This window comes from Heloderma suspectum, chromosome 2 (genome assembly GCF_057233095.1).
Source record: "Heloderma suspectum isolate Gila_16-S chromosome 2, 16-S_ref, whole genome shotgun sequence".
NCBI classification, from domain to species: domain Eukaryota; kingdom Metazoa; phylum Chordata; class Lepidosauria; order Squamata; family Helodermatidae; genus Heloderma; species Heloderma suspectum.
Genome location: NC_139459.1, coordinates 404,723,651 through 404,751,612, shown reverse-complemented (window position 1 = coordinate 404,751,612; position 27,962 = coordinate 404,723,651). Strand labels below are relative to the sequence as shown.

Below are 27,962 nucleotides of genomic sequence, written 5' to 3'. Positions count from 1 at the left end.
CGCCGCCTTCCCTGGCCGGGCGCCCTCCAGACGCGCTGGACTACAAGCCCCATCCCCCGCCGGCACGGAGAGGGCGCTGCAGCGCGGCCCAGGGAAGGCGCTCCGCCCCTCGCGGCTTTGCGGGGCTCCCCCCCCCATCGCCAGCCCGCGGCTGCGCCACGGCGCCCGTCCGCTCCATGGTCTCCATCTTGGGGCCGGGCGGAAGCGCCCGCCGCCGCCCTCCCGCGCCGCGGCTCGTGTCTGCCGGCGGGCGGCGGGCCGCGGGGCGGAAGTGAGGCCCTGCTTCCGGTGAGGGGCGGCGGGCAAGGCGGGGAGCGGGGCGGCGTGGAATGGTGGGGGTGGAAGGGGCCCACAAGGCCATCGAGCCCAGCCCCAGCTGGCGAAGGGGGCGCGTGGCTTGGGGAGCTGGAGCGGGCGGGCTGGCGGGGAGGGGGCCTCCCCCCGCCCCAGCCCGGGAGGCGTGGGGCCCCTGTGGGATGGGGGCCCCCAGCGCTGGGAGTCTGCAGGGCGACCCCACGGAGGGGGCCGTGATTCGCGGGGCGGGCTGCAGCCCGGGGGCTGAGCCCCCGCTCGGCAGCCCCGCCGCGCCCGCCTCTCCAGCCCCGGGGAGCAGGTGCGGCGCCCCGCCACGCGCCCCCGGAGAGCTGCCGCCCGCCGGACGGCCTGGCTCGGCTGGCGGGCTTCTGTGGGAAGGCCCCGCCGCCGCCGCCGCCTGAAATCCCGGAGGACGTCGGCCAGAGGAGCAGCGCCCCGCCCCGCCCCGCCCCGCCCCGCGGGAGCCGACCCAGTTCGGAGAAGCCCTTGGCGGGCTGCGCTCCAGTGGTGGGCAGGGCAAAGGCGAAATGGGGCAGGGCAAAACGCCCCAAATAGCGCGTCTTGGGTTCGGGGCCTGTACTGCCGATAGCCCAGCCGGGAGCGCGGAACCTCTTTCGGTCGGAGGGCCAAATTCCATTTTAGGGGAGCTCTCAGAGGCCCCCTTCCAGGGGTGGGTGGGGCCAAAGCCTCCAGGGGCAGGGGCAGCACACCTCCCTACTTCAGGTTAAAGCTTGTTGTCATTCGCGAAGCCCTGCGAGAGGCGTGTCAGCCGTTTAGAATGGGGGGCAAACAGGCAAAACCCACCTGACGGGTGGCAGGTGCAGCGATGGGGCCGCAGAAAGGCCATTTCCGGACACCCAAAAGGCCAGATTGGGACCCCAGCTGGGCTGCATTTGGCCCACGAGGCCTCGGTTTTGCACCCCTGGTGTCGACAGTACTGAGCTAGATGGTTCAAGGGTCTGAGCTGGTATAACGCGGATTCCTATGATCACACCCAGGGTGTCATTCGTTTGTGGGATTCACTTCCAGATGATGGTGATGGCCGCTGGCTCTGAGATGGCTTTAAAATGGGATTAGACAAAGTCGTGGGAGAGGAGGACCCATCTGCCACGATGGCTGAATGGAGTTCAAGGGCAGTTCTGAGTACCAGCTGCTGGGTGGAGAAACGGCAGGGCACGGCTGTTGTTTTCATACTCTTCTTCCAGGCTTCCTGGGAGGAAACAAGATACTGGACTAGGCTGACCTTCCGTGACCTGATCCAGCAGGGCTGTGGTTAATGGAGAATTTTGTGTGTGTGTGTGGGGCGGGGGGGACAGGAACGCACAAACTCAAAGAGCATTTTTTCCTGTTCTTACTTCACAGTTCCCAGGCAGACCCTTTGTGCATCTATCCAATATCTCAGTACTTTTCCAAATAGATTTCAGGGAACCCCTGGGGGGGGGGCGTATTGAGGAGCCCTTGTGGGTTGCTTAGTAGCAGTTCCTCAATGAGAAGGGCAGTAACAGCTGGGAAGCTTTCTCAAATGGCAGCTTGCCTGATACAGCCACTCTTTCCCTGTCACAGGCAAATATGGGTAGAGCGGGCATTGGGTGCATCATTATTCTTAGTTCATGCAGAGGGGTGACAGTGAGGAACTGAATGTGCACCAGTATCTTTTGTTTTGCGTCATGTGGGGGTCCCTTGGGTGGTGAACTGATGTGGAAGGGTGGGAAAATTACTGCACCACAACATCTTTGGTGCTGTGAGAGTCTTTGTGAGCCTAATAAGATGCCTTAGGCTGAATTGGACCAGAACTATCTGCTCTTAACTGATGGCAGCTCTCCGGGGCTCAGGCAGAGTTTTCTGTCAGTTGCCTTTCATTGGAGATGCTGGGGGTTGGATCTTGGACCTGCTCCAGGCAATGCGTGTGCTCCACTGCTGAGCTACCTGTGGACTTCTGCGTGCAAAGCATGAGCTCTATCACCTCCTTGTTTCTCTGCAGAGAAAAACCACCCCAGGAGAGAGAGGGCGAGTGAAGCAATGGCAGAGGCACTGCAGAAGAAGCTCCAGGGGGAGCTGGAGAAATACCAGCAGTTGCAGAAAGGTAACTAAATACAGCCTTTTCTTGGAGAGCACCTCAAAGCCCCTTCCCTGCCCTGTAACCCTATATTTGCCCTCTCAGTTCCAGCCTTGCCGTATTCTTCTTCCTCCCCCATCCCTGCCACAAAGGGGGTGTTTGCTCAGTTTCTTTTTTGTATGTACTCTCAGCCTTGTAGGCCGTACACTAACCTCAAAACTGGTACAGATGGTATTTCAAAGAAACGTACTTTTAAAACCTCCATCAAGAACTGGCTATAGTCATTTAAAAGAGAACCCCAGTGGTAAGAATATATGGAGAGCCCCAGGGCCAAAAGCAGGCCAAAGCAGCACCATCTAATGCTGCATATTTATTTATTTATTTATTTATTTCATTTCTGTACCGCTCAATAGCCGAAGCTCTCTGGGTGGTTCACAAAAATTAAAACCAAACAACACACAATAAAACAATTTAAAATATATAGAACATTAAAACCACAATCTCTAGATTTAGGTATTTCTTTGTTAATATATTATAAATATTATTGTATGGATCCAATTTTGATGGACCCAATGTTGAAGAGTGGTATAGACATACTTTAAATAAAATGAATACCGCCTTCGCATATTTTATTTGGCTGTTTTTAAATCCCCCTCGATTTCCAGGACTCAAGCAGAGTAGCAATACATGAAATAGCAAGTATGAGTAGGTTCCAAATATTTAACATGATACCAGAAAGAAGGGAGTATTAAGGAAATATCCAAGGCAGGTTAGGTTGAACAGTCAGAAATTTATTAAAGCACATCACGGCCATGGGTGAGACAGACGAAACTGTGTCTCTCAAAAAAACAGGATGCATTTATACAGACTGAAAGTTGGAGCACAAAGAAAACACACTACACATGCTCAGAAACCAATTAGTACTCAACAACAGTCCTATCAACACAGCGGCCTTCTTATCTTTAGGGATGAGTTACTTTGGTGGATAAGAATTTCTTGCTTATGAGCTACTTACAATTACCTTCTCATGGTTTCTCTCTCTCTCTCTCTCTATCCCATCAGGCACCTCGCCTGAACCAAACTACTTCCAAGGCCTAGCCAGGCCTACCTTCACAAGAGGGAGCCACAGCTCATCCTGGCTGCTGCTGCTAAGGCCAGGAGCAGCTGCCCCACAACCAGGCGGAGGTCCTGTGATCAGCAAGGGAGCTCTCTGTGGTGGGTTCCTACTGAGGGAATTTCTTTTCTTATATCCATCTCTAGATATCAGCAAATGCATGACAGCCCGGCAAAAACTGGAGGCTCAGTTGACGGAGAACAACGTAGTGAAGGAGGTGAGTGCCTGGCTAGACCCCCCACCCCCAGAAACGCCCACCTCCCTTGGCTCCCTCCCTCCCACCCACCCACCACCACCACCACCACCACCACTTCAGCTGCTGCTGCACAAGGCCCTTGACCGGCTCTCTCCCTGCGTCCACCCCCTCTAGGAACTGGACTTCCTGGATTCCTCTAATTCCGTCTACAAGCTGATTGGGCCCGTGCTGGTGAAGCAGGACACAGAAGAGGCCAAAGCGACGGTCGGGAAAAGGCTGGACTACATCACAGGGGAGATGTGAGTCCATTGGGGGGCGGAATGAGGCAGATTTATGGAGGAGACGCTTGTATGGCTTCCAGAAGATGAGATTCCTTTGTGGCAACCTCCCCAAACCTGGTTCCCCTCCAGATGTGTAGGACTGCAACTCCCATCATTCCCAGCCGACACGGCCATTCAGCCTGCCATGCTGGCTGGGAATGATGGGAGTTGCGGTCCTACACATCTAGAGGGGAACCAGGTTGGGGGAGGCTGTTCTATGGAACCTTCAGATTCAGAGGCAGTCTACCTGCGAAGGGTTGCTGCAGGAAGGAAGAGAGCAAGGGCTTTCATGCCCTTCCTGGAGACCTCTGGCGTGGCCCACAAAGGAGGGGCCGTGGCTTGGCAGCAGAGCCCCCGCATTGCATGCAGAAGGCCCTGGTTCAGTCCCCACCATCTTCACTTGAAAAGGAATCTCGGGCGGCAGCAGGGCTGGGAAAGGGATCCCTGGCCTCGGCCAGCATTCTGGCAGCCAGTGTAGATGATATTGGGCTTCATTTCCTGCAGCAGATGGAGGATATCCTTGGATGATGGGGCTCATGCTTGGAGCACTCCCTTCGTTAGGCTCTCCCACCCTTGCAGTTCGCAATGAAACCACTCACTTTAGGCTCCTTAGGGGTCCTGGTGAAGGATCCCTCTGTACTGGTGCAACAGTCTCCTCATTGCCCAGGGGTCCTTTTCCTCAGAGGCCCAGTGCCTATGGGGCAAAGCCCCACTTGGGCCCATGCAATGGCCTCCTTATTTCCAGGGGGCCTGACCAAGCCCAGGCAATATCCCCAAGGGACACCGCATGGTTCTGTGTGGATTTTATCTTTTATGTCTGCTTGAGGGGGTTCTGCTCTTAAGGCCATGATCCACTCCACCATGATCCCCACCATCAGTGGGAAAGCCTTGGACTTTGTTTATTATTGGACATGCCAGGTTATGTCCAAGCACCTGGGGAAGGGGCTGGAACAGGTGCCTGGCACCCCTGAGGCACGGCGCAAGCAAAGGTGGGAAGCCAAATCTCTTCCCCACCTCCCTGCAGCAAGGAAAGGAGGGACCCAGTTTCAGGCCCAATGGAGCGAAAAGGCAGGAAATCTCTTCCTTCCCCTCACCCTGTCCTCATTTGGGCACATTGACCCATGGTGTTCCCACAAAGTGTGTGTGTGTGAGGAAATAAGTTGGTCCAAGATACCCCCATGTTGGTACATCTTGAGGGGCCTGTACCTCAGTACATTAAGAGGTTAACTATACCAGACCTTTTCCCCCTCAGAAACAGCAAGGGCTGCAAACTCTCTGTGTGAGGAACTCGAGGCGTTCTGGTACTTTATTTCTGAGGAGACTATTAGACACCTGCTCCTCCCTCAGAAATGAGAAAGGGTGACCTGTCTGGCGAGGGAAACTAAAGGATTCCAGATCCCCCTTTCCCCTGTGGAGAGTTTCATAGTTCTTCCCCCTCAGAAAAAGAAGGGAGAGTTGGTGAGGTGTCAGGGCCGAGCTCCCTCCTGGAGGAGGACTTTCCTGCCTTTTTTCTCTGAAGCTGCTAAAACAGGAGGAGCCGTTCGGCTAGGGAGCTGCGTCTCCCTTCCAGGCCCTGAGGGGAGTTTCCAAGCACCGTGGCAGAAGAACCTGTTAGCGCCTTCAGATGACTACAACTTAATACATAAGAGTTGCCTGATGATGCTGTGAGGAGTGCAAGGGTTCCCTTCAGGGGATGGTCTGCTGTAGTTACACTGATCCCTGGCGTTCTGGTTCCAAAGCTGTGGATAAAACTCATCCTTGGCCACTAAGTCGGCACGGTCACCTTTCCTTCTACCAGGGTTTCAAACCTTTGGTTGAAAACTCCGAGAATCTGCACCTCAGCAGAACTTTGAAAGGTTTAGGCGGGTTAGCTAAGTGTTCTGCCTATGATGGTAGCTATAAGATTAGTCGCTATACTTTCTTCTGTCTGCCACCTGGCAGCAGATATGATCGGACTTCAAGACTGAGGTTGATATGTTTTTACCCATTTCTATACTCCTTTTGAAAACATAATTGATTCAGGGAGGAGAAGCCGCTTCTTCCTCTGTTCCCTAGATAACAAGAAGAGAAGCATTCCAAGCCCTTGACTGGTTCCTTATGTCCCTTTAGGGCAGCAGTTTAAGTGCGGGGACTCATCTCTATTTTCTAACAGGATGACAATATCCTGTCAGTATGGAGCAGGGTTCAGAGGTTTCAAATAGCTGGAGGAATTTTCCCCACGCAGAAAATTAGGTGATTTTGAGGCATTCAAAAAGGTTATTATCTAAAGCTCATTGGAGTTTGATATGTGTTACTCTTCCTCCACAGTGTAGGCTCGATTTATATTAATTTGTTTTATTTTACTTAATGTATGTTTATGCTGCTCCTCAGCCAAAAAAGCTCCTGGAGCGGCTTACATATAATCAATACGGCAAGACAGCAATCCCAGCAGCCCCCATCCAGCCAGGATGGCATTAGCAGGGGAAGAGGCTTGGCCCCTTCCAGTGTCACGGGACCCCCTCAGCCAGGGAGCAATTCTACACCCAGATCCAGGTGAAACAGCCTCGTGGAGAGAATGAATCATAGAATCATAGCATAGTAGAGTTGGAAGGGCCTATAAGACCTTCAAGTCCAACCCCTGATGGTTTGAGTCAGAGTCGCACCCAAGGGTATCCTTCTCCGCTGCAGGGAAAGGGACTCCACTGCAGCTGAAGCGGAGGCAGGTTCATATGTTCATTGTGGAAACAGGAGGCAAGGCGAGGTGAATCACTGCATAGGAGCAGGGCTGCTCTTATGGTGCCAGGAATGTTAAATGGCACCTGCAGGTTCAGAGGCAGTCTGCCTCCGAGTACCAGATCTGGGGGGCCAACAACAAGGAAAGGGCTCTTGCATGGCTGGGGGTGGCAGGGGAGAAAAGAGCAAGTACTCCTGCCCATGGAAGTGTGCAAGACTTGGGGTTACTCCCAACACCCCTACAGAAGACCCTGGCGCTTTCTGGCCCCCATTGTTACAATGGCAGCCCCTGACTCCTGTGTCTTTGCAGCAAGCGATACGAGGCGCAGATGCAGGAGTATGAGAAGAAATCAGACCAGCAGCGGGAGATGCTGGCGCGGCTGCAGCAGGAGTTCCAGAAGGCCCAGGCCAAGGTGGCGGTCAAGGCCTGACCCCTCAAGGCATTCCTGAGCAGGACTGTGGTGGGTGGGAAAGGAAGGGGTCAGTCGGGCCTCTGTGTTACTGTTTAGGCCTTAGTACTCGGTTGTTTGAAATAAAGGTAAGGTCAATTCTCTCTTCCTTTTTGCTGGTTCTCTGTCTTTCTGCCCTCTCCAAAATGGATGACTTTGTGATGCCTGCCTGCCACTGAGTTCTTGGAGTCTGAAACGTGGGATAGAGCCAGTGGGGTGTGGTGACTGGAGCGTCGGACTGGGCCTCGGGCAATCTGGGTTGTAGTTGCCACCCGGCCATAAAGCTCGCTGCGTGACTTTGGCCCAGCCACTGACGCTCAGCCTAATCTACCTCACAGGATTGTTGTGAGGATAAAATAGAGAGGAGGAGGAAGACCACATAAGCTGTCTTGGACTTCTTGGAGGAAAAGGTGGGGTATAAATGTAGCAAATAAGTAAACAGAAGCCACATGGAGAAGTTAACACTGGGCCTGGGGCACCTTGAAATGAGAACCACCAACTGGTGAAATGGAGGAGTCCTGGCAGCCCAACCCAAAGTGGCCCCCTTCCACCGTATCAGCCAGATGTTGGCAGGGCACCTTGGCCCCACCACCTTACCGCTGCCTTGAGTGGTTTCTTAAGACTTGAGTCCCCTTTGGACTTGAGAAGCCTTCAAGTGCTTCCCCTTGCCTTGAAGCAAGTCCTCTGTTTCGCTGTGAAAAGGCGTCTCTCTGGTGTGTACAACATGGCTTATGCGAAGGTGAAAGAACAGCCAAAAGCTAAGAATCCCAGCTGCTGGCAGGGGGGGCTGGACTGACTGCTTTTCTTTCCATATGCCAAGGGTGAAATGGGAGGCCGAACCAGAAGTTAGGCTGAGCTCCCATTTACTCCAAAGAAGGTACGCGTCCTACAGCCTTTTACCGATTCAAAAGGCTGACTGGGCTCCACCTTTTGCAGGAGCCCCATCTGTTGTTAAGGAAGCCCCGGATCCAATCTCAAGTGCTTGGGATTGGCAGTCCTCAGAGGTACTCTTATTATTACAGCACAAGTTCGACAGCTGACTGCTGGGCTGCAGAAAGACCACATGACACCCTTCCCACATGGACACAGCTGTTCATACCACCAAGCTTCCTTTTGCTTTTATTTTATAGAAAGGTTGATGATGTCCCTCGTTTAGAGGTCTTTTACAAACATTTAACATTCTTCCAAAGTGGTTTTGTTCTCAGAAGAGGGGAGGGGGAGAAGAGAGCATGGGTCCCTGCACTCCTCCCTGCTGCAGATCCCGAACTGCGTATGAGCCCCCTGAAGGTTGCTACCAGTCCCTTGTGCCTGTAATAGCAACAGAGGCAAGAAGTAACTCAACAGGTACAGCTATCCCACACCACCAACACATGGTGGATTTCTTCCTGTCATGCAGATGTTAAAAGGGGGGTGTCTTTGGTGGCGGTTGGGTGATCTGCAAAGTTGGAACCATTTTGCTATGACATCGGTTGGGGATGTGCAGGAGCCCAGTGGGAGAGAAGAGGATTGGGATCTTCCACATGTTACATGAAAGACAAGTGCCATAGAGTCTTAGACAGTAAGCTGCTTGGGACATGAAAGCATTTAGTATATATATATAAAATAATTCTGACTGCGAAGGTTGATTTCCTGTACGAGAAAGACTGATACTTCTGTCACTCAGTGAATTGGAATTACAAAAGTTCCAAAAGAGAAGATTGCACACATGCTAGACATGAAAAGTGATCCTCTCAGATGAAACCCACCCTCCAAGCCATCTACCCACAAGAATGAAGACACAACCCTGTGAGACAGCTGAAATGCACTCCCATGCGCTGTAGGAGTGCATAGTCACCGTTGCAATTATTTCACTTGAGGGAGGCTACATGTAGCATAAGGCCAGCAGTGGCTATTAGTCATGATGGATATAGATATATATATATATAGATTATCTCCAGTATCAAAGGCAGTATGCAGTTGCTGGGGAAGATGAGCAGGAAGGTGCTATTGCATTCATGTCCCGCTTGTGGGCTTCCCGAGGGGGCAGCTGGTTGACCGCTAGGGTCTGATGCAGCATGGCTTTGATGTTCTTAAGGCTGATGTGGCTATGAAGGAGGGAGGAGAGTGCAAGAGACTTCCCCTTTCCCACTCACAGTGTCGTCTTCCTCGTGCAGTAATATCTTTAAAATTAGTGTTATGTTGTGCTGAGAAACAAAGCGGAGGGAGGCTCCAGTTGCACACGGTGCATAAGAGCGCCCCTTCCCAGAAGGCGAGGTGGCTGAGGTTTGCGGGGGGCAGTTTGTATCACAGGTGACACTCCCTGAGAAAAGCCACCATTTCCAACACCGTTTTTGTGTTAGCTTAACACACAAAAGTTGGAAAACGTAACTGCTGTACTTTCCCACTGCTCTGTGGACTAATGCTTCCCCTTCTGTGCAAAAAGGAAACACTGAACAACCGTGCCTGCCTCTTGAAGGACAGCGCGGGCGCTCCGTCACGGCCATGCAGTCGGGTAGCTCAAGACTGTCGTTCTGCCACTGCAGCAAGAAAGCAGAAAGTGCTCTGCACAGAAGCAGGAAATCGGCAGCAACGCCAACAGGAACTGCGTGACAAATCAGCATTCTTCGGAGCATGAAACAACAGGCGTGGCTTCAGCGTAGCTCCTTTGCTTGCGCTGGAGAAGATGACAGGGGACGGGGTCGCCAGGCACACCTATGCAGCTCTAATTCCCTTCCCTGGTTCCGCATCCTAAGTACATCGAGTTCCATGACGCCTCAGGAAAACCAGCGTTGGTTCAGTGTCGAAACAGGCAGCAGAAGCCGTCCGGTTCTGCCCGTACAGGCACCACAATTCTGGGCACAACGGCTGCTACCAGAGGAAACCTAACAGCCAACCTGGCCCCTCCGTGTATTGGAAAAGGGTCCCCCGTGCAGTCACAAAGCCAACGCAGCTGGCAGCACCCAGCAGTAGTCGAGGCGTCCCCTTCTCAGAAGAGGGCCTTGGCAATTTTCCGCCCCGTGGCTTTGATCTTCGGGAAAGTAGCGCTGATTTCTACCCCTCGCGGTGTGGGGATCCTGGGCGAGGGCGGTGGCGGGAGCAGCTTCTCCTGTGGTTGTTTGGGTCGCAGCATGAAGTCCAGGCCTGAGCTGTTCATGGCATAAAACACATTCGCTGTAGCTGGTAAGGTTAACTCTGTGAAAGGAAGCAATGAGGGATCACAATGGTGGACCAAGAGGAAATTCTGGCACAGACCTTCCTGCTGGAAGAGGAAATAAGCCTGATGGCAGGCCTGCCAACACCCAGTATTAAGACCTAAATCTCCCTTTATTAGGATTCCTCTTTCCAGACCTGAGATCCCCTGCAGGTTGATCACAATAAGCTCTGCAGAACCTGAGCTACTGGATCAAATCCAGGTCCTTTGAAGACCACATATCCTTTACAAATTGAGGGGAGGAAAACAGCTATCAATGGCCACTGTTGCAAACACATAATTTTAACATTGTTTTATTGTTGCTTGCAGTGCAACAGCCACTGGTCAAATTGCTACGAAACTGAACCATTTTCCAGAAAGATGCCCCAATTACAATGTGCACACACAGCAGGATAATACAGTCTTGCACAATCCTATACACCTCTACTCCCAAATAAGCCCCACAGAGTTTGGCGAGGTTCACTCCTGGGTAAGTGCGCAGAGGACGGCAGCCGTAATCTCCCAAGGCAGCCTTGAGGCATGGAAACACAAAGTGCCATCTTAAATGTTTCTGCTTCGGAATTAATTTAGGGATATGGTCTGAATTAATGCAAGTGTAATTTAATGGCTTTAATTCCATCATGGGTCAAGTGGTGGGGGTGAGGAGGTTTTGCAGGGTGCCTAAGGGAACGTTATTTATTTATTGCATTTATATCCCTTTTTTCCTCCATAAGGAACCCAAGGCGGCATACATAATCTTCCTCTCCATTTTATCCTCACAACAACCCTGTGAGTTGTTGCGAGTATGTGACCAGTGAGTTTCATGGCTGAGAGGGGACTAGAACCCGGATCTTCCAACTCCTGGTCCAACATTCTAGCAGCCGGCCATCCTCTTGGGTTTCTCCATGGTAATCAACAGCTCTCCCATCCCTGTAAGTCCCGGCCAACCCCTTTCTGTCACCCCAAGGCCCCACCTCGGCCTTCTGGCAGAAGCTGCACCAGTTCGTAATTGGCGGTCAGGCCCTGATCCTGGTTGTGCTTCTCTAACACCTTCACGATCACGGCAGGAGTCTTGTCTTGACTCGTAACCTGCAGATGGCAGCAAACGATAACAGAGAAACAGGCATTCATTTGTGCTGTGAACCACCCAGACAGCTTTGGCTATTGAGCGGTTACAGAAATGCAATAAATGAAGAAAATCTAAAACCTTCCCTAGAAGGTTACACCAGAGGCCCACACCGTGTCCCAGACCACTTCAGCTGTCCCTTAATTCAGGGCAGGGAACTCAGAGCTTTCTTCATAGGAAGTAACAACGAATAGTACCTTTATCCCAAAGTTTGCTCAGCTATGTTTTTAGCCCATTAAAAGTCGCAGCCCTGAAACGCACCCCTTGACACGGGCATTCTGGAACGTGCCTTTCAAGCCAGCCCTTCCCCTTGCACTTCCAAGCTCCTGGTGTCTCTAGGCTCCCATCTCCTGGTAAAGAGCCCAGGCAAGGGGTCTGAGGTCCTCCCCTTTGGAGACCTAGAGGCACCCAGGCGCTGCCGACTCACCAGGATGCTCTTGTAGAGGGTGCCGTTCTGCAGCGCCATGCTCACACGGATGATGCGGCAGTCCGAGGCGGAGGAGCTCCCTGGGCTGGGGGCCGTGGGATAGGCCGACCCACAGGAAGCCGAGCGGCGGTGTCCCTTGATAAAGGTGCCCCCAGTGGCAGGAGGTGGGGCAAGACCCCCAGGGGAGGGGGGAGGGGAGTTTTGTGCAGCCGTGTCCAGTGACGAGACCGAGGGCCACTTCATATGCTAAGGAGGAAGGAAAGTGAGGGTTAGTGAGGGAGGGACAGGGAGGGTGCTGGGTCAATGGGAAAAGCATGCAGGAAAGGAAATGGTGGGTGGCTCCTATTCCAGAGTTAGCAGGAATTGAAGTGTTGTAGCTCACTTGAAGGCACACTTGGAAGAAACTGATTATCTAGACCCATTTCAGTCGGGCTTCAGGCTTGGGCATGGGACAGAAAGGGCCTTGGTCGCCTTAGTAGATGGTATGAGGAGGGCTCTGAATAGGGGTGAATGCTCCTTCCTTCTTCTCCTCGACCTCTCAGCAGCTTTTGATACCGTTGACCACGGTATCCTCCTGGACCGCCTAGAGGGGCCGGGCATTGGAGACACCGTATTGCGGTGGTTCCGGTCCTTCCTCTCCGGCAGGTACCAGAGGGTAGCACTGGGAGAGGAGGCTTCGGACCCGTGGCCGCTTACTTGTGGGGTGCCACAGGGTTCCATCCTCTCCCCGATGCTATTTAACATCTATGCAAAGCCGCTGGGGGCTATCATCAGGAGGTTTGGGGTGCGGTGTCATCAATATGCGGATGACACGCAGCTCTACCTCTCGTTCAAATCTTCACCAAGGTTGGCCGTAGAATCCCTGTCCAAATGTCTGGAGATGGTGAGTGGCTGGATGGGGAGGAATAAGCTGAAGCTCAACCCTGACAAGACTGAGGTACATTTGGTGGGAGACAAGAGGAGGCTGGGGGATGTCGACCTGGTGTTGAATGGGGTACGGCTACCCTTGAAAGACCAGGTCCGCAGCCTGGGGGTCATTTTGGACTCCCAGCTGTCCATGGAGGCTCAGGTGTCAGCTGTGAGCCGGACAGCACTGTATCAACTCCATCTGCTGCGCCCCTTCCTTCCCGACCATCTGCTCCCATCGGTAGTACATGCCCTGGTCTCCTCTCATTTAGACTACTGTAATGTGCTCTACGTGGGGTTACCCTTGAAGACGGTTCGGAAACTGCAGCTGGTACAGAACGCGGCGGCTCGCCTGATTAAAGGCAGCTGCCGGCAAGATCACATCACTCCAGTGCTGAAGGAGTTGCACTGGTTACCAGTTGTTTTCCGGGCCAAATTCAAGGTGTTGGTTTTGACCTTTAAAACCCTATATGGTTCCGGCCCAGCCTATCTTAAGGAGCGCCTCCAGCAACACCAGACAGGCCACTTAACAAGATCAGCCTCGGATGGCCTTCTCTCTGTCCCATCAGCCAGGACAGCTAGACTGGTGGGGACGAGGGAGAGGGCCTTTTCTGTGGTGGCCCCCACTCTGTGGAACTCCCTCCCTAGGGAACTCCGTCATGCCCCCTCTTTAATGAGCTTCCGTCATGCATTAAAAACGTGGTTGTTCAGGCAGGCATTTGGGGTGGGTTAGAGTATTTTAGAAAAAAAATTATTGTAGAATTTTATTGTTTTAAACTGTTTTATTGTATGTTGTACATCGCCCAGAGTGGCTGGGTGACCAGCCAGATGGGCGATTAATAAATTTAATAATTAAAAAAATAGCTCAGTGTGAGAGTATCTGTGTGGCATGCAAAAGAGCACAGTTTCAATCCCTGGCAGGATCTCCAGTTTTAAAAACAGGACCCCACCCCACCACACCCTGCTCTCTATGCAAGACCCTGAAGAGTTGCTGCCAGTCAAAACAAGGAACCCTAACCAGGCGGGCCAAGGGTCTGAAGCAGCTTCAGGTCGATTTTGATTGTCTTTCAGACAAGTCCAGATTAAATTCTGAGCCACACTTCCAAAGTTTTGCAGCTGGGGAGTGGAATAAAGTTCATGCCAACTTGCGGTGTCATTCCGGTAACACACTGTCTGGGGGCTTCTTATTAATGATGTGAAGGTCAGAACAAAAAAAAAATGAAAAGCTCTGCTTGGGAAGAGGGAACCTTTAGTTTGCAGTTGGGGGCTGCTGCTGTTTGGAACCCAAAGGTAAGGAGCAATGGAAAGAGAGAGAAACAGAAGCACAGCTGGCAATAGGTTTGCTCACAATGAAGGGTGCAAGAATGTAACTGTTGCTGCTGTGTGCCTAATATAAGCCAATGCTGTACTGAAATGCTGCTCTTTGTTTTAAATGAAGATAGCAATAAGAAAAGGCAGGCAATTCAAGAAAATGCCCTGGAGAATAACAACTTCCCACCTTCTACTTTTGCAGTGGTACGACTGGGTCACGGAGGCTGTTGTCCTCTGCCGACTTACCTGGAAGTAAGCTCCATTGAACTCAGTCAGACCAACTTCAGAGTATATACATTGTGTTCTTATTCAGATCACACCCAAATGCAAACCCAGAAGGACAGCACCAAATATTTGAAATATTCCCCAAATGTCCATGGTTATTAGAAAAAGAGGCTTCCTCCTATGTCTTCAAGAATGCAGAATTTACATTCCTACTTCCCATTTATTTCTCAGAAAATCGGTATGTTTCTTCTGTTCTTTCTTTCCTTTTGTGTGTGCAAACAGGGATGGTCAGGCCCTAGGGAGCAAGGCTGAGGACCCCAAACTTTAGAAGCCAAAAAGAGAGAATGAGAACTTCTGTATCCTGACTAATGAAAGCCCCACAGATGCCTCCACAGCTTTGCTCTGAATTCATCACCACGAGAGCTAGATACTTGATGGAATAGCCCACTGGGAACTTTTCTACACAAGCCCTGTTGAAACGACTGCAAACTATGAAAGAGCGCCATCCGATTCAATGGCGTTTGGGCAGGCAGAGCTCTGGTCGGTGCTGAAAAAAACAAAAATCCAACCAAGTTCTGGCTGCACATCACGCTCCAAGTTCTGGCCACACGTCACGCCCCACACTGTGATTGCAGATGACAGGCAGATTCTCAGACTATCCTGCGCCCCCCACTGAGAAACGCAGCTGGGAGGATGATCCAGGACTGGAAACAGAGAAGCTTACGTCCCGTCCCATCCCCCTCCCCCCAATTCAGTCACCTGGGAGGGGGAGGAGGCAGATGAAGGCATCAACAGGTCCGGTGGTGCGTGAGGGGAGCTGGGTCCATCCCAGGAAACCAGGGTGCTCATCCCAATCGAGGTGAGCAGGCTGCAGAAACAAGAGAATGGGGAGGGCTGATCAACAGGGTCCCCACGTCCCCCCCCCAACTGCCCTTTCTGTTTCTTCTGCAGAGGGGTTGTCCTTTTTTTTACTGAGTGCCTGAAACAAAGCGAGTCGGGGCTGGGTTTCTTTAAGGAGGGGAGCCCTGCAGACCTCCGCAGCCCCCCAGCTGCTCCCAGCTCTCACTCTGTGCAGTGCGTGATCACCAGGGTGGGCTTCATGGGTTTTGCGGGGGTCGCTCCCTCTGCTGGTGGCTCGATAGCGCAGGACAGCCGGTAGCTGGGTGGGAAGAGGGAGCAGCGTGAGCCTTTCGTGTCATACAACGTGACACTGTGCGCAGGTCGCTAGGTTTTCTGCAAACACCCACCTCTGGACCTCGCTGAGGTGGGGCAGCCGCTTAAGCCACCGCTGGAGGGTGGCGTCGCGATGCAGCGCATAGCTGCGGCACTTGGCCTGCAGGAGGCGCAGCTGGGTCAGGATCTCAAACTCCTGGGGGAGCGTGGAGGAAGAGAACGGAAAGCCGTGAATAATCCCAGGCCCCCAGCCACCAGGAAAGCAGCGGGCACCCATGCCCCCCCCCACTTCTCTACCTCCTTCCCTTTTCTGCTAACGCACCTACCTTGCGGTGCTTCTCGAAATTAATGTATCCGTTCTGCAAAGAAAGACGGTGTGGCGGAGGGATGCAATTAGTCCAGAAATGTACGGTTTTCTTCAAAACCAATACAAAGACAGACAAAAAGAAGCCCACAAAAAGAAACCAACACAAAAAAAACACACCTCTCCTACCCCCCCGCCTCCCCGGGCAAGGACCAATTACTTATTCAATGAAATAATTGAAAGCCTTAAATACAAATGCTGGGAGGAACTCTAAATCACCCAAAATGACTTTCTGTCTGAAGAAGAATTCTGTGCATCTACGAAGCTGGCTGCCTTTAGCAGTGAAGCTTCAAGGTCGCCAACTTTTTTTGCAGACAAAACAACACTGCGCCTCTAACAGCCTTCTCCCGCAACAGAAACTTTTCCCATCACTGCCACTGCATGCTGGCGGAGAGATGCTTCGCCTGCTGAACTGCTGCACGTTACGCAGCTGTGAAAAGCAAGGAGCCTCAATCCACGCACAAAGAACAGGGGTGTAGCGCTCGGTTTGAGGTGCAAGAGCGAACTAGGAAAGCGTGCAGGGCTTTTTAGGGCCAACACCAGGTAGCTGTGCTCTCCGCATTGCAGACACCTGCAGAAGCCGTCATGAAATGTACAGGAACAGCTCTCTACACATCCTCGTCATGCAGCTCAGCGCCCTGACGGGTGCGAGAATTCAGAAGAGCAGATCTCTAAGAGATGTAACACAGCAGCAGGAAGGAGGCAGGGCCAGATTCCGTTAGGGCTTTGTCAGCTAAAAGTATCCCCCTTTAGCTACCAATAAGCCTACACCCAAGGCTTATTGGATGGCCTTCCCATCCGGGGAGTCCACAAGGTCTTCCAAAATCAGTTAGTAAGAAAGCAAACCAAGGAGACAAAATAGCTACGCCCATTGGTGGGCACCAACGACGGGGCCCTCTCCCCACAGCTGTAGCACTCCCTTTCCCAGAGAGCTGCTACATCAACCCTCCTCAATTCCCGCTTTTAGGTGGGCTTTGAAAATATTCCCACCTATCCTCAAGGTTTTTGTGAGTAATTTTTGTGCTGGCTCTTACATATTTTACGTGGATGCATTGTTTCAAAAATCAATGGGTGTTGGACTCGATGGCCTAAATAGCTCCTTCCAACTCTATGACTCCATGATCTTTGACAGTGTTTAAATTGTGGCTGTATTATTGCTTTGCTGCTTTATTCTGTAAACTGTCTTGGAGATAAAATTAAGGCAGAATGCAAATAATTAAAATAAAATAAATCAACATTCCACCGGTGCTGTTGTGTAATATATACAACAACCAAAAAAGTCAAAGATAAGCCAGTATTTCCACAACTTCAAAGTAATGTAATAAAATATTGAGCACAACATTTATTTAAACTATGGGTAGAATCCCCAATTATTTAAAAAGCACAACACAAAAATCAAAGTCTGTACAATACAATGCAACAGGTTCTCATAGAGCCAGCACAGGCTACATAGGAATGAAAAAAATCAATATATAGTCCATAAGATGAGAATGATGGGTTAGTAGTTCATATCACTCCTTGCTGGATGCTCATGGAATTGGTGAACAGAAGAAAATACTCGTTGAGCTCAAAACAAAGCCAAACGCGTGTCGGCCTGTGTGGCCTTCCTCAGTGGCTTAAATCAAATAAAAAATTAACTCTTTTAAAAAACTAATCCATTAATATACAGGGTAGCCCAAAAGTAGGTATACAGTTGTTTAGAATGTTGATGGGAGGGGGAGAGAATGTTCAGTCTTCCAGTACTGCTTTAGAATCCACTTCCTTTGTTCTTGACTCAAATTCGCTGCCATCATTCACAATATCAGTAAAAAAAAAAAAAATAATAACTAAACAACTGCATACCTACTTAAGGACCTCACTTCCCTCACTCTCTACACTTAACTGATTTAACTGTCACTCCCTGTCACTCACTCTTCCCAACTGTCATTCTGAATCCACCCACACATCTTCTACTCACACATTCTCTCTCCCTCCCATCAACATTCTAAACAACTGTATACCTACTTAAGGGCCTCACTCCCCTCACTCTCTACACTTAACTGACTTAACTGTCACTCCCTGTCACTCACTCTTCCCAACTGTCATTCTGAATCCACCCACACATCTTCTACTCACACATTCTCTCCCCCTCCCATCAACATTCTAAACAACTGTATACCTACTTTTGGGCCGCTCTGTACAGTATTTACAAAGTAATATATTTCTCACTAATACATAAAAATCTGTCTCACCAGACTGAATCCAGACGCCGCTCGTACAGTTCTTAATATGCAGACCAGCTATCCAATTTTTTGGCATATCAATACCAATACATACACACACAAGCACACAGCGCCTATCCCAGGTAGGGAAACTGGACGAGGCTCCAGGTGAGTGCGCCTGCTACGTGCCTCTCACACTCACCTGCAGCCGGTTCCGTGTGGCTGCGTCCAGCATCACCAAGTCCTTCAGGAAAGTGCCCAGGTATGGGACCACGCCCTGTGGGGAGACAGAGACAGCGAGGGAGAGATCAGGAGGAGACAGTTAGGCTGGGAAGGGGAGCTCAGCCAAGTGCCCTAGCACCCTCCCTGGCCCACCTTTAATCCACCCTCTTCTTCCTCCCATGACCCCATGCCCAGTTCCCAAATCCAGGATTCAGTTGCAGCCAGTCACCATTGGGCGTTGCTCCAGTGCTCTCCGCTGCTGTCTCCGCTGGATGGGGTCAGCGCCAGCCCCTCGAGGGGAACCTTCCTGTTGGGGGTGGAGGGGGAATGGGAGACAGGAAGGGAGAGAGGAAGAATGGGTTCAGAACAGCCACCACTGTCCCCTCGGGGACTATTCGGCACTAGCGGGTAAGGCCAGGCAGTTATAACAGGGCTTGAACTCACCTCCGATAGAACAGCACCTAAATGTAAATGCAGGTCACAAGAAATGTTCAGATACAACAAGAGATTGTGCCGTAGCGGTTCTAAGGCACCGACGTACTTCTGTGCCTTCCTTGAACGTACGTCTGTGCCTTACTCATAAGAAAATCCCACTGTTCAATGCAATTTACTCCCCGTTGAACCCAGTGGGACTTATTTCTGAGTAAACAGGCATAGGATTGTGCTGGTCATCGTGGAAAAGCACCCACCCTCAAAACAAAACAAAAAAGAGGACAGAACTCCGCAACGTCCAGATTTTGGAGTGGTGCAATGTAAGGGCGGTTAAACCACTCAAGAACAAAGACCAGTTCAACACAGCCCTCTTCAGCACACATGCTTGCATTCCACGTGGTTTTCCCTGCTGTGTTTTAATGTTTGAAGATGTGATATTCAGTTGAACGTGTTACTGTTTTATGTTTTGTCATGAGCCAACTTGGAAGGATTTGTATCCAGGGAAGGGTGGGATTAGAAATGACTATAATGAATAAATATGGGAGTGAAAAATTGGCTCGGATGCACAACATGGCATGAGTATAATTTTACTGATCACAGCTTTTCTCCATGTAGCATTCTGGAGCTTCCTTCCCCCGCACTTTCTTTCCTTTTAAGCCCAGAGTACACACATTCAGCCGTTGAACAGGTATAGTAGGTTAGGGTGGCTCAGGAAATAGGCTTCACAAAATCAGAATCCAGAGAATTTCAGGAGGGGTTAAAAACAACAACTTTAAAAACAACAACAAAGTTTCTAGACATCATGATGGATTACAAAGAAAAGCCCCCTAGAAGAATCTTTATGTCACTCTGTCCCTGCTTTGTTCTCTCTCCACCATGCCCCACTTCCCTTGCCAAAGAAATCCCAAATGATTTCAGAACCCCCAAATCTGTAGAATCCATGTTGCAACAACAAAAGGAGAATTATTGGCTTATTTCCCCAGAATTCCTTCCCGTAATGGAATTCCTTGCATCAGATGCTGTGATTTCATATGTGTTTGTGCGTGTGCACAGAAAACACAAAGCCCCTCCCCAGCTCACAGTCTGGAGGGAACCTGCGCGTGCGTGCACACACACACAGAGCAGAAGGGCAGCAGAGAAGGAGGATGTGTGTGGTGTGTGGGGGGGTAAGGTGCCGTGGTCTCCCACCTGAAAGAGAAGGCGTCGGCTTTGGCTGTAGTTGTCCTCCTCTGAGCAGATAGCGCTGAGCTCCTCGTAGCAGCGGAGAGACTCCCTGGGGGTGGGGGGACAGGGAGAGAAACTGTGTAGGGCAACAACACTCACAGAAATTCAATCCTAAAGGAGCCCCCCTCCCCCCAGCACCGACCCACCTCCATTTAAGGGAGAGAAAGAGAAGGGATACCCAAACCTTCTAGAAAAGTTAAGTGCAACAGTCCTGTCTGAGGACTTTGGGGACTCTATATGAGGCGGGGGTGTCATGGGGTCTTGGGAAGACCTTGGGGCACGCAGATGTCCCTGCAACGTCTCCATGGGGCTCTCTGGAGCTGAGGGTATCTCTGACGCATTGCTTAACACTTGCACAAGGACAGGAGAGGCCTGGGTTACTGGCACCATGGCCTTTGCCAGTCGATTGCAGAGAATGGGGACCGCTTTTAATTCTTCAGTCCCTGATGAGTCCCCCTGCCACAAAGCTGGCGGCCCTTATTATGGCCCTGAGAGATGGGGACATTGTGTGGGGCAGGGGAGTGAGGGATGGCTTAAAGCAGGGGTGACGAACCTCCTTCAGCCCGCAGACCAAATTCAATTTCAGAGAAGCTTTTGGGGGCCACATTCCAGTGGTGGGCGGGCCTTACGGCAAAGAGGGTAGAGCCAAAAATACCCCGCCCCCCCAACCCCAGCCTATTTTAGCTTGAACCTCTTCCTGCCAGTAATTCAGCCTTAGGAGAGGCATTTCAACCTTTTAGAATAGGGGAAAATCCATGCAAAAGCCAGGGAAACTCCAAAGGACTGGCAGCTTGAGGCAAGGGGGAGGAGCCAGGGGGAGGGGCGTGGCATTCTGGGGAATCCCGAAGGGCCAGATTTGGCCCCTGGGCCTGAAGTTCCCCACCCCTGGGTTAATGGATAGGGGAGCCTAGGTAGTGGTGGTGGTTGCTGTACTCTGCCCTCCTGCCCCAACCTGGACGTCTCTTCCCAGGTCCTCTTGAGCCGGTGCAAAGGGGTGGAGTGCAGTGCGGAGACCACGGCGTAGAGTGACGAGAAGTTCCGGAGGCAGAGGCATTCCTGGATTGAAAGGGAGGAAAGGAGAGAAGATGCCTTGAATTCTGTTTGGGGAAGACGCTCCAGGGAGCCAGGAAATGGGGAGCCAGGAAACGGGGAGCCGGGAGCCTCACCTCTGCCACTCGGATCCACTTCTCCAGGAGCCGGGCCCGCTGTGCGGCTCGCAGGCCCGTGTCCCCCAGGCAGGAGGAGACGACCGCCTTGGCCACGAGGTTGAACTGGGCCACTGTGGCCCGGACAGAGGGGCAGGCACCTTCGTGGCCCTTTTTGTCACGTTGGGACCACAGTGAGCCTAGGCACTCGTGGGGGACCAGGCGCAGGAAGAGCTCCTGTGGTGGGGGTGGAATGGAGAGGATGAAGGAGAGGGGACCAGAGAGACCCACAGAGCTCACACTTGTCTCCCTGCCCCACCCCACAAGAACTGAATATTCAGCAGACTGACGAACACCAATATGAAATCCTAGCCTGTGTTTCTTCCACCAAACATCCCAAGAAACTTAGCTTTCATTTTAAAAAAGCAAACCAGCTGTTCTAAGGTTCTAGCCCCCAAGGTTAGAAAGCTACGCTTGAAAGGATATGGGCAATGCAAGGAGCAGGAAAGAGGAGGGTGAAGTGGGATTTCCTGCAGTTGGGGGGACGGCTTCAGCACCTCCCGCAGCTCCCCCCTTCCACCACCCCCATGAAAAATAAAACTTGCAAGATAGAATAATCTAATTCACATGGGTTGATTTGTGCAATTTATAGAGGTTTAGCAATTGATTGACTTAACCACAGACAGCTGCACACGCACGCACACGCACGCATGCACGTGCACTACCCATAACCAGATCTGGTGGTGTTTTGTAATCCCACATATGCCGAACATGGCCCGAGGCTAGGCAGTTCCAGAGGCACCCATCTTCCGCTTTAAAAAAATTTATGTACTTATTTATTTCTTATTATTCTTTCAAACATCCCATCGGTCTATTCTCCAGACAGAGCGCTTATGGCAGCTCGCATCAGAGGCGTTTCAAACAGCCCACAACATTAAAAGCACTGTTACGACAGCAGCATTAAAACATAAAATACACAACAGCGGCACATCAAAAGAGCCTTTTCCTGGAGGGAGCATAACAACAATAAAAAGAAAATCAAACCAATCAGCCAAAGGCTTGCTGGAACAAGAGGTTTTTTAGCTGGCGGCAGAAGAACCAGAAAAGTGGGTGGGAGGGAGGGAGGGAGGGAGGGAGGGGAAAGTGTCCTACACGCTGAGCACTCCGCAGAGAAGCAGCAGGCCAGCTAGTTTAGGCATATAAGCTTCATCCGTCCAGCTCCTTATTGCCTGCACTGACCAGCAGCTGGCCAGGGTTCCAGGCAGAGATCTTTCCCAGCCGCACTTGGAAATGCCGGGGGCTGGACCCGGGACCTTCAGGACGCAAAGCAAGGGCCCTGCCACAGACACCCAGCCCCACAACACTCACTGCATCCTGTGCGGTGAGGTGGGCGGCCACGTCCTCCGCCTGGAGGCCCAGGATGTAGTGGGGGTCTGGGTCCCCATCATCTGTGACGCCCGCGTCTTCCTCTGGCTCCCCCTTGGTCATCGGGGTGCTCCCCCTTGAGGCGGCAAGGAGGGTCTTCTCAGGCGCGGAGCCGTCCCCGAGGGCCCAGCGCAGCCAGCCCAGCAGCTGCCCGCAGAGGCCGGGCCCCAGGCCCACGAAGTCCTCGGGGTACCCATCCAGCCAGGAGCACAGCAACGATCCTAGGGCTCTGTGGAAGGTGGGGGAAGTGAGGATCCATGAATGCTGGACTGCAGATGCCCTTCTCCCTCTCATGTCAGGATAAAGGCAGAGCCGGAGGTCCACCTAGCCCAGCATATCCCATTTCCCACAGATGCCCCTGAGCTACCTGCTTCTCCATTTCTCTAACCCTCTTTTAAAGTCATCTCAGGCCCTGGCCCTCAAGATATCCTGTGGCAGGGAGTTCCGTAAGTTAACTATGTGTCGTGTGAAGGAGGACTTCCTTTTGTCTCCCCTGAGTCTCCTGCCAAACCAGTTTCATTCGGATCTTCAGTTCTAGTATTACGGGACTGGGCTTTCTTGCTTGCAGGCTTCCTTTTATGAGCATTTTGTTGGCCACTGTTGGGTGCTAGACTTGATAGGACTTTGGCCTGATCCAGCACCAGGGCTCTTACAACAGCTTTCCCCCTACCTGGCACCCTCCAGATGTGTTGAGCTACAACTTCCATCACCCCTAGCCAGCAGGGCTGGGGATGATAAGAGTTGTAGCCCAACACATCTGGAGGACACAAGGTTGGGGAGGGCTGCATTAAAAATGTCCTTTAGGTTACAGAGTTTCTGAGCATGTCCAGAGTGCCTTCCCCTCCACTCCAAGAACAGTCCCCTGAACAACTGGGCAAGCCGAAGTCTCAGCAACACCCTGCTGTGATGCAGGACGCAACCCGTGTCCATGAAGGACCCCCACTCCACGGATCATTCCAGACCCCAGCAGAGGCACAGAGCAGGTGTGGCAGAGGTGGGGGCCAGCAGAGTCGAAAGGCTCCGGTGACTCCTGTGAACAACCAAGCCCATGTGCCTTGTCACCCTCCTGACCCACCATGGGCCCAGCTGCTAATCTGACCCAGGAGGAGATCTCAGACCGGAACAAGGCGAAGAGTCAAAGCATCAGCATCGCCTGTCCGCTGAGCCATACCCCAAGGACATCATCTCCACGCCCCTTCCCGTTAGGAACATGAGAAGATCCCGTCAGCTGGACTTGACCAAAAGGTCTGTCTCCCCCAGCACTCTGTCGTCAACGGTGGACAGCCAGATGGGACAACCTGCCAATACCAGACCAGAAACTACTAGGGAGGCTTCTAGGCTCCCCTGCTCCTCTGAGAAACTCTCTCATCACGCTCTCATCATGCAAGCTTACATCCCGCTACCCCCAGCCCCAGAAGGGGGTTGCCCAATGGCCAGAGCGAAGAACGGTGTAGGGGAGAGGTGGGTGAGAACGTTAAGAAACAAGGCTGAAATCTAAGCCAGGGCTCAGGCCCAGAACATAAGGCTTGGAATGACTGTGCTTCTGAACATGTAAAGAGTGCGTTAAACCTTAAGTAGTTCACAACCATTTCCAGCCCTTCACACACACACACACACCCTGGAGGAAAGGGACTGGATTTCCAGGAGCGAGTGCAACTTCTAGGCAGAAATCGTTCACTCAGAAAATGGCTTTCGGCCAGGGGAGGCCCACTCACCTCTGCAGCACTGGAGTTTCTGGGGAGATGTCCAAGCCCGGCCCGGCCACTGCCTGTAGCCTGGGGAGGGTGGGGGAGAAAATAAATACAGGGAGCCAATTTAAAAATGAGGACAGCAACATCATCCTTCCTCCCTCACCCTGACACCGATCCCCTCAGGGGCACCCCCATTTCTGGTGGGGCCTCCGCCAGCCGCATAACAGGCAGCAGTTCCTCAGGTGAAGCTTTGTCCCTTGCATAGAGATGCAGAAAGAGGGCGTGCTCACGTGTGTTAAAAAATTAAAAAATGAATTCAACCACCACCACCCTCTTTTTAACCCTGCCCTTACTCCAGAGCGCTTAGGGTGGGGCACATGGCTCTCCCTGTCCCCACTTTATCCTCACAACAGCCCTGTGAGGTAGGTTAAGCGAAGAGTTTGTGACTGGGCCCAGGTGAGCTCTGGGGCTGAGTGGGGCTGAGTGGGGCTGAGTGAGCCTGGGACTCCCCAGTCCAGCATTCTAACTCCTACACCACACCTGCTGAACTCCTGCCTGTCATGCAACAACGGCATTTTCCCAGAAGAACTGGCGCCAGCTGCAAACCTGTCCAGCAGAAGCCCCAGGACCACGTGGGCTGCGGCGAAGGTCCGATAGGTTGCCAGGAAGGCGGGCACGTAGCAGGTATCCCCGAGCGCGGGGGCCTCCAGCAGGTGCTGGACGAGCCGGGGCAGCGATCCAGCCTTCAGGGCCCGTGACTGACCGGCGGGGGAACCAGACACCACCGACTCCACAGCCGGGTGGCCTGAAACGGCCTCCTCCTTGCCCTGAGGATGGAGAAAGGGAGAGCGAGAGGTGGAGAGAAGACAGACTGGGGCTGCGGAGACGCTTCTCTCACACCCACGCTCCCAGACAGGCGTGGCTCGACTTACCCCGGAGTCCACGCTGCCTCTGGCGCCCCCTGCTGCGCGAGAGCTCACGGTGTAGATGGCGCCCTCCTCCGCCTCTTCCCACACAGTCACCGGGGCCTGAGTTGAGGGGGGCACGGGGGAGACGTTTCAGCCCGTGGAGAATTCCTCCCCCAGCACGGCCACGTTCCCCTTTTGGCCCCCTTCCCCTTCCTCCTGTGCTCCCCCGCCCCCCCCCCCCAATGTCAAGAGGCTTACCTTAACGGGCAGGCAGTACCAACGGGTCCGCGTGAGCAGCACCCTGTCTGCAGACCCCCCCGGCTCCAGGCAGCCCCCCAAGCGGAGGAACACCTTCATGGGGGCGGCCACCCACCGACCGCTCCCTGCAGAGCCCCCCCCTTCCTTCGCAGAGCACCCTTTGCACCCGTGAAGCAGTGCATGGACCTCCTTCTGCCCCTCCCTGGGGGCAGACAGGTGTGGAAGCCAAATTTGGGGAGGGCAGGAGTCTGAAGAACGCGGCAGACGAGGCCAAGATTGGGGGGCTCAGCCTATGTGTCCCCCCTCCCTCCCCTCCAATTCTCGTGTCTTATCTTGTTTTTCTTTTCGGTGCCTCTTTCTCTGCCTCTTCCTTGCTCTCCTTCCGCTTCACTAGATTCTGCCCTGCCCCTTCCCCACCCTGCAGGACTTCCCCAAAGACTGGCCCAACCGGATCCCAGGGTGTGTGTGTGTGTGTGTGTGTGTGTGTCCATCAGCTCAAGATGGTGTATCTGTTACTGAGGGCACAACCGTCTCTGCACACAGGCAGGCAGACACCCGCACACCTGTCCACGGCAGCCACGCAGGGCTCCGTTGCGCAAAGGCCACGCCGCCACATGGGAGGCCCGAGGGAGCACTTGGCCCAGAACGGGGCGGGTGACAGGTGACAGTGCCAGGGCAGGCAGGCCGAAGGGCAGCACCTCCAGTGCCGGGAGAGCTGTCGTCCTGACACCACGACTACACAGTCAGTAAACGAAGGCAGGCCACTACGCACTCTCCCTAGCCTACGGCGCAACTGGAGAGGGAGATGTGGCCGGGCCTTGCTCACACGCACCCCGCTATGCAGTGCAGCCTCTGGCTGTGCAGTGCAGCCTCTGGCATGCACGGCTGGAGGACGAGGCAACCGTACGAGCACACACAGACAGAGCTGGGCCCGCCACCTCTCGCCACCCAGCACAGCGAGGCAGCCAGCTGGGAAACACACCTGCCAGGGGCAGCCACACCTGCCAGGGGCAGCCACACCTGCCAGGGGCAGCCACACCTGCCAGGGGCAGCCACACCTCCAGGTGCACAGACTGAGATGCTACTCAGCAGGACGTTGTGGGAACACGCCAGCAGCCACAAGCAGTAGGCAAGGCGTGGGAACACGCGCGCGCACCCAGTGGCAACTCTGCATGGCCCTCCCACTGGCACACGCCTTTTCCGCTGCCGCTCACCTGTTCAGGAGTCGGGGGGCTACGCTCCGAGTCGGGGGTCAGGGTCCGGAAGGCGCTGAGCGTCACCCCTGTGTCGTCTCCCCCTTCCAGCAGGTGGCGCAGAGAGCGGGCCAGCATCCGGCCCCCCTCCTCTTACTTCCTATAGAAGCTGGGGAGAGAAGGGTTGGGGGGAGAGAAGGGTTGGGGGGAGAGAAGGGTTGGGGGGAGAGAAGGGTTGGGGGGCTGTCTCCCATCCTGTTGCCCCCCGGCACTCTAGGCCCCCCCTCAATTCATCCCAAACTAACGCAGATACATGCTTAACATGCCTGTTGCAACGGCCACGCAGCCCAGCGTTCGCTCCAAACCTCTGCATCCCACACCCATGGGCATCCTTCCAAAAGGCCTTCACCCCTCTGAGAACCCCTAAAACCTGCTTCATACAAACTCATGCCAACTTTCCCCCTTTCCAGCCATCCCCCAAACTGCCCCCTATGACTGCCTCACTTTCTCCACTCCAGAGAGACTCACCATCTAGAAGTCACCACCACCTCGTTTGGCCCCCCAATTTATATATTTGTTATATTTGTAATCTGCCCCCCCCTCCCAATAATAGATATTCTCTGGGCACATTACAAAAACTAAAAGATTAAAATATAGCATAAACCCATAAAAGCTAAAAGAATACAGTGCAAAATGTTACTTTCTTTGCCCTGCCCTCTCATTTATGTCTACCCCCTCCCTTTTCCTGGTGCCCCCGCCGGGTCTCACCTGGATGCTTGGAAGGGGCACCATGGGGGAGACGGGAGGGCAGGAGAGGCCGTGGTGCAGAGACCCAGCAAGCGCCTTGACTGCCCGCCGGGCACCAAGGCTTCACCCAGGCAGCCCCTGGGCTGGTGCCAAAGGAGTGGGCAGGATGGAAAGTCCGGAAGTGGAGCAGGCTGGGAACAGAGCCAGGAACAAACGGAATGGGAAACCTGGAACAGAACAACCCAGGAACGGAGCCAGGAAACTGGGGCCAAAAGCCAGGGACTGGATTCCACCCTGGGATTGGTGCTGGATCCTGGGAGAGGGGCCCATAACAAAGCAGACCAGGGAAGCCCAAACCACGGAACTGGAGTTATCCAGGAATGCTGCTGGAAGATCTGGAACTGGATCCACAGCCAGGCATCAGGAATGGAGTCAGGAAGCAGGCAGAAAACCTGGCATCAGCACAGAGGTCGAAGTGGATCAGGCAGTTGCACCTTCAAAACACAGAGATTGCATAACCACAAGGAAGTTAGTGCAAATGGGGTCAACGGTTAAGCCTTGGGACCCAGCAGGATCTGACTCAAGGGAGTTGTGCAAAAACCGGAGCTGGAGCTGGAAAGAGCCAGGGTCAAGAACAGAGAGAAAAGGAAAAC

The 27,962-nt window shown here is 53.0% G+C and overlaps 2 protein-coding genes across 7 annotated transcripts; one reads left to right on the top strand and one right to left on the bottom strand.

Moving 5' to 3' along the window:
- Positions 1-262: 262 nt before the first annotated feature.
- On the top strand, positions 263-7,271 carry PFDN6 (prefoldin subunit 6). 2 transcript variants are annotated; one of them, XM_084831951.1, is made up of 5 exons: positions 263-288; positions 2,297-2,398; positions 3,632-3,702; positions 3,856-3,980; positions 7,024-7,271. In XM_084831951.1, the coding sequence occupies exons 2-5, from the start codon at positions 2,335-2,337 to the stop codon at positions 7,142-7,144; spliced, it is 381 nt and encodes a 126-aa protein (XP_084688077.1). In that variant the 5' UTR covers positions 263-288; positions 2,297-2,334; the 3' UTR covers positions 7,145-7,271. The 2 variants fall into 2 exon arrangements, with proteins under 2 accessions (XP_084688077.1, XP_084688078.1); XM_084831952.1 differs by having other exon boundaries at positions 263-2,398.
- On the bottom strand, positions 4,213-27,962 carry RGL2 (ral guanine nucleotide dissociation stimulator like 2). 5 transcript variants are annotated; one of them, XM_084831893.1, is made up of 18 exons: positions 27,331-27,962; positions 26,584-26,731; positions 25,136-25,231; positions 24,810-25,030; positions 24,228-24,287; positions 22,456-22,741; positions 21,109-21,324; positions 20,895-20,998; positions 19,907-19,991; positions 18,516-18,593; positions 18,267-18,341; positions 15,826-15,858; positions 15,574-15,695; positions 15,393-15,485; positions 15,086-15,194; positions 11,885-12,130; positions 11,306-11,420; positions 4,213-10,333 (listed from the first exon to the last, which is right to left on the bottom strand). In XM_084831893.1, the coding sequence occupies exons 2-18, from the start codon at positions 26,698-26,700 to the stop codon at positions 10,128-10,130; spliced, it is 2,262 nt and encodes a 753-aa protein (XP_084688019.1). In that variant the 5' UTR covers positions 26,701-26,731; positions 27,331-27,962; the 3' UTR covers positions 4,213-10,127. The 5 variants fall into 5 exon arrangements, with proteins under 5 accessions (XP_084688019.1, XP_084688016.1, XP_084688020.1 ...); XM_084831890.1 differs by having other exon boundaries at positions 24,810-25,231; XM_084831894.1 differs by lacking the exons at positions 26,584-26,731; positions 27,331-27,962 and adding an exon at positions 25,370-26,452.